We start from the raw sequence: 9,623 nt of genomic DNA on the forward strand, positions 1-9,623 counted from the left end.
AGCAATAATATCGTATACGAAACAGGATTCTTAACGAAAACTTATATGAGTTTATATTGTTATCAATAAACACTTCCGGCCCTACATATACGGCTAGTTCGGGTACATCTTGATGATTATTTAATAAGCATAGATTAAAACTTTTGTTCTACAATTTAATTAGTAATTTCATAATCAAATAAGTAGTTGATTCATATTTCTTTATACTTGGAACATTTTATTATATATTATTCTATTCATTAATGGTGCCTTCGGCTTGTCAGCTTCCGGCGCAATTAATAAATAGTGCATATTGTTATTTATATTTTCTCAAATTATGTCGATTAATAATTTTGTTTTATTATGTATAATGTAAGGATTAAGTTACTAGAATCTTATTTTACTGATCTGGCTAGGTATAATCTCTGCTGCTTATCAACTTCCGGTGTAATATATTAATCTTTAATATTTAATGTTACATAATCCGTTATTGTTAAATAATATTTGTCCGTAAATAATCATTAGAATAATTAAGATAAACAATGTTTAATATTATCTTTTAGTTTGTGAATTTAATATTAAATTAAGACGTTTTAGTATAAATATCGCCAGTTGTAATATATCGGGCATTGGGATTGGAACCGTTCTAACGAGTATTACAAGTGTTTCTTTATATAACGTTTTGTCATTTTCGCCGCCACCCTGATAACCCACCTTCTATACTTCAGAAGTGGGATGATGTCTGGCCCATATATCGATGGATTTGGTACGAAGAAAAGGAGACGCTGGGAGAACGCTATACTCGAAAGCGACGAATCATCAAGTTTTTATTCTTCATCTGATGACGAAGAGACCTTGGAAAAACACAGGCGATATAAGAAGCGACGTGTCACCCAAACCGATGCGGAGGTTATTCCAACGTTCCGACCGGATGAAAAATCTAGCAACGTCAATGGATGGCTGCATAAGATCGACCAATTGGGCGATGTATACGGATGGGACAACAAAGACCGACAGTTCATCATGCAGATATGTCTTCGAGGATCGGCTAGAGACTGGTATGACGATCTGGATGACTATGATCTCACATGAAAGGAGTGGAATGACGCTTTAGAGACCGGGTTCCCACGTTCTACTGACTTTGTGGATCTACTTGAATCTATGCTTGCTAGAAAGGAAAACGAATACGGAAAATATGACAAAATATTTCCACGACAAGGGTTCCTTATTAAAAAAATGCAATATCATTGGCGAGCCTGCAATTTCGTGCATAATTCGCACTCTACCCATGGAAATAAGAGCCAACGCGAAAGCTTTCCAATGCAGTGCACCACAGCAACTATACTACGGATATTTGTCTTCATTGGAAAACTACAGACAAATTGAAGCCAGCCATCCGCGACCGACTACCACGTGGCGAAGAGCGGGCGCCATTGCTACAATTACAAGAGGGACCGAGTTTCAACCGAAGAAATGTTACTCCTGCCGAAGAGAAGGTCACGAAGCAAAGGACTGCAAGGTGCCGCGCTGCGAGGTGTGCCATCGCCCGGGTCACGTCTGCCAGCTGCTGGTATGCGGCCAACTCTTCACATCAAAAAGTAAGTAATATTTTATTTACGACATACAACATATACATAGATTTGTACAAAAAGGTAGTGGCAATTAATGGTTGTAGTCTCATCGCATACATAGATACGGGCAGCAAATTAAATATTCTCACTATGGCATATGCTGATAAGCTAAAATTAAAAATTCAGCCGTCCGTTGTTACAATGAGAGGTTTTGGAGGTGCACATTCGACCTCTTTGGGAACATCCCACGTGGATGTTCACATAGACAATGTTGTTCTAAGTGGATTCGTAGAATTAACCAATAACGATATAGCTTATATAGATTTAATAATCGAGCAATCGATGATAAATCAACCTAATATCAGTTTAATTATATAACAAAATTCTATTAAATTCATTGGTGGTAGTGATACTTTTAATAGTACTCTTAGTGATATAAAACTATGTGATACAGACTTTATAACAAAATTTTCAGTGTATTTGAGACACAGTTGTATAATACCACAACATAGTGCTACTTTGGTACAAATTTATCTCAATACTAATAGTAACGAAACATATCTTGTGAATTCTGTATATGTTGAGTTAGGCTGTATGTCCTATGTAATTTTAGGAGGTCTCTCTCATAAGGAAAATGAAATTGTAAGTTAAAAGGTTCAAGATCTCATTGATGCAGGTGTAATAAGGAACTCTATGTCTGATTATGCAAGTCCAGTGATTCTTGTAAAGAAAAAAGGTGGTGATTATAGGTTATGCATAGACTACAGAGCTCTTAATGCATGCACTGTTAAAGATCGATACACTCTGCCTCATATAGACGATCAGGTATCCCGCCTCTCTTGTAAATCTTTCTTTACAACGTTAGATCTAGCACAAGGCTATTATCAAATTAGATTATCTAAAGACTCTATTCACAAAACGGCCTTTGTTACACCATCTGGGCAATATGAATTTTTAAAAATGCCATTTGGTTTAGCGAATGAACCGGCTGTATTTTCACGTCTTATCAAAATCGTTTTAGGTAGTTTAGATAATGACATAGCTACATATCTTGATGACGTCATGCTACCTACATCCTCTATTGATGACGGTCTTAAATTACTAGATAATGTATTATAGCTATTATCAGAAGCGAATTTGAAACTAAATCTCGGCAAATGTTCGTTTCTTAAACAAAGCGTTAATTACTTAGGTCATGAGATAACTGCAGGCACAGTGCGACCAGGACAGGCTAAGATTAGTTGCGTAGCTGAATATAGGAGACGTATAAACGTGCATGAAGTAAGACAGTTTATAGGCCTATCATCATATTTTAGGAAATTTATTCGCGGTTTCGCTGAAATAGCTAGGCCTCTCACGCAGTTAACAAAAAAGGATGTTCAATGGACGTGGGGCTCTACCCAAGAAACTGCATTTCAAACATTAAAATACCGTCTTGTCGAAAGACCAGTGTTAGGTATATACGATAGGAATGCTCGCACGGAGTTTCATACCGATGCTAGTAAGCTAGGGCTAAGAGGTATCCTCTTGCAATACCAAAGCGATGGTGTCTTAAAACCAATTGCATATTTCAGTAGGGTAACGAGTAACGAAGAACAGTTCTACTATAATTATGAGCTGGAGACATTAGCAGTTGTAGATTCCCTGAAGCGCTTTAGAGTCTATCTCGTAGGGATTCCCGTTACTGTAGTGACAGATTGTGCCGCATTACGGACAACTCTAGTAAAAAAAGACCTAAACCCCCGTATAGCCCGCTGGTGGCTTTCAATCCAAGACTGATTTACAAATCGAGTATCGAACTGGTGATCGAATGAGACACGTTGATGCCCTGAGTAGGAATCCAGTACAGGACCGCGTCCTATTAATAGATAGCTCTGATTGGCTTGTGACATTACAATTGCAAGACGAAAGTATTCAATCTCTTTTAACTCAGCTAAGAAATGGTACAACAATAAAAACATTATTGCTGACTATGCTATAAAAGATAACATTCTCTATAGAAAAACTTTTAACGGGGACCGTTTCGTTATACCTAAATTGGCAAAATGGGGATTATTACAAAAATTTCATGACCAGATAGGACATGTTGGTTTTGACAAATGCGAAAAAACTATTAAGGCACAATTTTGGTTCGAGGGCATGACTAGGTTTATTCGAAAATATATTAAGTCATGTCTTCAATGTGCTTACGGTAAAGGGGACCACGGCAAATTGCAGGGAGAACTGCATCCAATCGAAAAGGTGGCTATCCCGATGCACAAGCTACACGTTGACCATTTAGGCCCATTTGTAAAGACACGTAAAGGAAACGCGTATATACTAGTTGTCATAGATTCGTTCACAAAGTTCGTATTTGCAAAACCTGTTAAAAGCTGTAATTCCATAGAAACTATAAAAAATTAAAATCTATTATTTCGCAGTTTGGAAATCCTCACAGGATTATTACAGATAGAGGCAAAGCGTTTACTAGCCGGTATTTCAAACAATTTTCAGAAGAAATGCAATTTAAACAAATTTTGAACGCCATTGCCAGTCCTAGGTCGAACGGCCAAGTGGAACGGGTAAATCGAACCTTGATTAATGGATTAAATACAATGTCTAATAGCGAATGCACCTGGGATGACCATCTACTCGATATAGTTTGGGGCATTAATAATACTCCTCATGCAATTACTGGTTTTGCTCCTTTTAAGTTATTATTTGGGCACTCCAACTCGCGCTTACCGGCATACCCTAGTGGAGAACCTAATGACTTCGAAAGCCAAGCAAAAGCGTTAGAAGAAAGGCGAAACGCAGCTAAATTGCGTATTGACAAACATATGACACTAATGAAGGATAGGTTTGATCGATCTCATAAAAAGTGTATTAAGTACTCAGTGGGACAATTGGTACCTTGGAAAGGGGGAATAACTAGAGAAAGCACTAATATAACTAGGAAACTTAATGGGTTATATACAGGACCCTATAGAGTAAGCAAAGTAGAACACTCGTTAGATCGCTACACGATATGTAGTATTAAAGGCATGAAAGGTTATCGAAAATTTACTGCTGTTGTTCGCGGTGAAGTCCTCCTACCTTACAATTCTTCCATTCCCGATGATAGCAGCGTCAGTGATCATGAGGTTGATAGGGACGACTTGATAGACTTATTAGAAAGTTAATTGATAATCATTTATGTTAGTGAAAAAATAAAGATGTTAAAAATTAATTTATTATTACAAAGTTATGAGATTTATAGATTAAAACTTGTGCAGAACAAATATTGTATTGAGAAATAAACTGTTATATAAAATATTTATCCATTCTTTCTATCAAGTATCCGATAAAACAAAATCGAACTATTTTAGGATAGAGGTTGTATAAGTTACATTAAATAAAAGCCGGGAAAAAAAAAGGTCAGATGTAGTATAAATAAAAGCTGTGTGATGTAGGATAAATAAAAGTTGTGTGATGTAGAATAAATAAAAACTGTGTGAATTAAGACAAACGAAGACTGTGTGAAGTTGGAGGAATAAAAGTTGTGTTATCTAGGATAAATAAAAGTTGTATACTTAAATTTGATAATACAAGATTTAATTACGGCTTAAACATGTCTTCAGGTGCCGTACAGCAGCGACAAACCAGGCGCCAATAACAGCGCTGATCGCCGAGGGACACGGCATACACAGAATGGCCGAATGTTATCAATTAACACTTTCGGCCCTACATATACGGCTAGTTCGGGTACATCTTGATGATTACTTATAAGTATAGATAAAAACTTTTGTTCTACAATTTAATTAGTAATTTCATAATCAAATAAGTAGTTGATTCATATTTCTTTATACTTGGAACATTTTATTATATATTATTCTATTCATTAATGGCGCCTTCCGCTTGTCAGCTTCCGGCGCAATTAATAAATAGTGCATATTGTTATTTATATTTTCTAAAATTATGTCGATTAATAATTTTGTTTTATTATGTATAATGTAAGGATTAAGTTACTAGAATCTTATTTTACTGATCTGGCTAGGTATAATCTCTGCTGCTTATCAACTTCCGGTGTAATATATTAATCTTTAATATTTAATGTTACATAATCCGTTATTATTAAATAATATTTGTCCTTAATAAACATTAGAATAATTAAGATAAACAATGTTTAATATTATCTTTTAGTTTGTGAATTTAATATTAAATTAAGACGTTTTAGTATAAATATCGCCAGTTGAAATATATCGGGCATTGGGATTGGAACCGTTCTAACGAGTATTACAAGTGTTTCTTTATATAACGTTTCGTCATTTTCGCCGCCACCCTGATAACCCACCTTCTATAATATATATAGCCAGTGTACCATTGGTTTAAACCAAACCCATTTTAGGGAACCCTGTTAAGCTGAAGCCACAAGTTTGTGCAAAACTTTCGTCGACTCATATGATTATCAACGTCAAGTTCCCGTGTAGCTGAATACAAAAGAACGCGTTGTCAGTGTAGACGCATATGGCGAGGTCATACAATCCCTTTCACCGTTCTGATCGCCGGGTACTCGTGACGACCTCACTGAAACCTTGGTGATAAGATTCACCGAGCCTACTTATTTACTGCGTAGTTCCGATACACCATCCAGCCAGATTTTTTTAAAACGATATCAATATTCCTAAACAAAGTCAATTCACGTCGGCGCACAATTGTACAGTATTTCCGAAGAAAATATGGTTTCACAGAAACATTTCTCAAAATATTGATAATTTTCTAAGCGATATAATTACACGTAGAAACCTAATGATATCGATGGACATGTTTCCTGTGAATGATACGCTGAACGATAATATTTGTATTGTTAAACTTAATACTTATTTTCAAATAACTCGATTTCCTAATATGTTAATTGCGAAAAAATAATAATTTTAAAAATTACGATTTCGACGTCATGTAAGACAAAATATTATTACATAACGAAAGCGTTTGGCTGTTGAAAGCATTTTAGGGATCATACAACTATCAAAATTCCTTTCTGTCTATCCTCTTATCTGCGAGTTACCTACTATTGTCATTACTGTTTTATTTATGGCAGACTTATCTATTGCTATCGGCATTGTGAAAAGTTGAACCCATTAATTATATTGTCGATGCGCTGACAAGCATGGGCTCTAATCACCTAAGATGTAATGACCCATGTTCCTCTATAACTTCTACAATTACGAAAATAATTATTTTTCGAAAGAAAAAACAAGCGGGTTTACTGATTAATTTAATAAGTTAATCAAGAGAATATAATTTGTTAATCGTGTGGCCGGCAAAAGTTAAAACACTTATCGTTTATTTTTATTATTTATTTTATAGCTTATGTAGGCGGACTGGCAAACGGGTCACCTGATAAGTAAATGGCCACAACTGATTCCTTGCATCGCCAATGCACCACCAACCTTGGAAACTGAGATGTGATATCCCTGTACTTACACTGGCTCACTCATCCATCAAACCGGAACACAACACTCCGAAGTATTTGGTTGGCGGTAGAACATATGTTGAGTGCATGGTACCCAGACGGGCTGATACAAAGCCACATACCATCTTCTACCAAGTAAATTATCTATTGCCCAAAATCCTTCAAATGAATTCAGTTCGTAGTTTTTTTAAGTGGTATTAAAAACATATGATTTTATTTTAAACCAATTTAGTACGTACTCAATACAAGTTAAGGGGATTTTTTTAACTTTCAAAAAATATTCTTCAATTACATCCATTGGGATATACATGAACTATATATAATGTATAATATATATGTATAAATAACATGGAAGTATTGAGGTATTAAATTGTTCTTAAAACAAATGCCTTCTAAAATTTTAAAATCGTCGTTGAAAAACGGTTCTCAAACTGACAAAACGTCTGATATTAATATATATATATATACGTTATATACGGTGTACATATTTTTTTGTTTTATTTAGTGAATAATTCTTTTTTTAATGGAATCAATTATTGTCTGTACAAAGTTGATAGGCGATCTGCAAACATTAGAACTAATTTCATAAAAAACAACGCAGCACTTCTTCTTTCTTATCCCAAATAAAATAAATAACCAAAACGAAAGAGGGACATAAATGTTAAAATTACCAGGGTAGCAGAAACGACGAAGTGGTCTCACAAATAACCAGCCGGTTCATAAATACACGTGTATAGATGCTTACTTATCGGTAAACCAGATAACGTTAGACACCAGACGAATCGTCCTTGTGTTAAAGTGAAACTACATGTTTTTTTTTTACTTGACAAAGCGTGTTTAAAATCAGTATTATTTTCTTTATAATCAATCAATATTTATTGTATATTGATGTATTATAAAGCTTTTATCAACGTTCAAATTAGTATTAGATTATTATTTTGTGTTATTATTTTACATATAATTTTCACCGAATTTAATAAGTAAAAATGAAACATATCTTGCAAGCCTTATCATTTTGCAAAATAAGAATATTTAAAATCTATACTAGGCATATGTTCACCGTATAACATATGTAAGTGCAGACGCCAAACCATTGTGAAATAATTGCTTTGGGCTTTATTTTGAAGTAAAGTTAAATAATATATGGATATCGCAATTAGGATGTTTCGAGTAAACAAGGCAGTCACAGGATGCGTGTGCACATCACGAGTCGCCACCCCACCTCACCCCGCGCTCTGCGCTGCACCGGCCTCTCCGCTCCCGCCCCGGCCTCGACACGAGGCGATCAGCTGACCGATTGCCCGCATCCATGCCAGCGTCGCACTCAATGACCAATGCATTACGTTTTACCGCCTTGATTACGTTGTACTTAACAGACGCAGCATTGTACGTAAAATAAAAGAAAACGCTCGGTAGGTGAATTACGAACGAGTAACCGCTCACTCAACATGCGCAAATATAGCGTAGGTGTGCGTGTACAAAATGAGTACGATATAAAAGAACACATACCCAATATTACTTTAGAGAAAACTAACGTGATGTCATTGCAACTACACACAACTCGCAGTGAAGGCGAACACTGAGAAAGAAACTGTTGAGAGCGTCAAAGTAGTGCCGGATCGGAAATCGCGTGCGAGTGATAGAGACGAGAATCGCTCGCATCTCGGTTCATCGCCTCAGTGTAAATTTTGTGTTGAAATACATAGCACTGGCGATATTCGCTGCGGACGAGGTAGTCTAGGGACGTTCGAACGTATACTCTCTTGAAAGTTAACAACATCACACCACGTTCTCCATATTCACACAAAAACACAACATGGCATAACTCGACACTCGAGCGAGCGGCTCTCGTAACCGGCGAATTTCGGGCTTCCTTTGTTTACGTGGGGCGGGGCGGACCGCGGCTGCGTGGCGTTCAAGGTCAAGAGCAGCAGGCGTCAGCCGTCGCAGGGCGCGGGCCCGGGTACACCGCGCACGCTCGCCACTTACCGGCCTGGAGGCGCCTCTCCTGCAGCTCGATGAAGCGCGCCGCCTCGAGCAGCGTGTCGAGGAGGCTCATATCGAGAGCGCGGCACGGCCGCGCGCGGTACGAGCGCGCCCGCTGTCACGCCGCGACTGGCCACGCGCGCCGCAAGCCGCTCACGTGGCCGTCCGGCCTACTGGCGAATCGCGGCGCTGCACACGTGTCACGTGTCTCTCATCGTTCACCAATGACAACACAAGAGAGCGCACCGCGCGGGGCGTGCGCGATCGATGGCTGTAGAGCCAGAGGTACGAGTACGACAGCGATACTGCGAGAGCGACGGCCGACGAACAATCGAATGCAGACGTCGGTGCTGTGACGCGGCACGCTTTGTTTATATCGAAATACTTTAGCGGAGCGCGGGCGAACTACCGGCGACACCAGCAATCGCGCAGCGCAGCAGCACGTGTCGCCCGACTTTCACTTCCAACGCGTGGGGAGTTGAGGACGCACGGAAGTTGATAAGTTATATTTTCACCAACATCCTATTTTTTCTTGTACCTATGTACTAGACACCTAATATTCTGCAAAATACTTAGTATTTTTATCAAACAAGCATCCAATCGAGTTAATTGCCTTATATAATAAAATATTTTAAAATTATATAGATAAAATT

At 37.7% G+C, this 9,623-nt stretch overlaps 1 protein-coding gene and 1 pseudogene across 1 annotated transcript in view; one reads left to right on the plus strand and one right to left on the minus strand.

Moving 5' to 3' along the window:
• LOC113395647 (max-binding protein MNT-like) overlaps positions 1 to 9,123 on the minus strand; it is a 34,941-nt gene extending 25,818 nt beyond the window's left edge. Inside the window, exon 1 of the mRNA XM_026633293.2 lies at positions 8,974 to 9,123. Within this exon, the coding sequence (XP_026489078.2) occupies positions 8,974 to 9,043 (70 nt within the window). The 5' untranslated portion in view covers positions 9,044 to 9,123. The remainder of the gene's footprint in view (positions 1 to 8,973) is intronic.
• LOC135193913 (uncharacterized) lies at positions 620 to 8,315 on the plus strand (annotated as a pseudogene).
• Positions 9,124 to 9,623: the final 500 nt, after the last annotated feature.

Source organism: Vanessa tameamea, chromosome 21, assembly GCF_037043105.1.
Source record: "Vanessa tameamea isolate UH-Manoa-2023 chromosome 21, ilVanTame1 primary haplotype, whole genome shotgun sequence".
NCBI classification, from domain to species: domain Eukaryota; kingdom Metazoa; phylum Arthropoda; class Insecta; order Lepidoptera; family Nymphalidae; genus Vanessa; species Vanessa tameamea.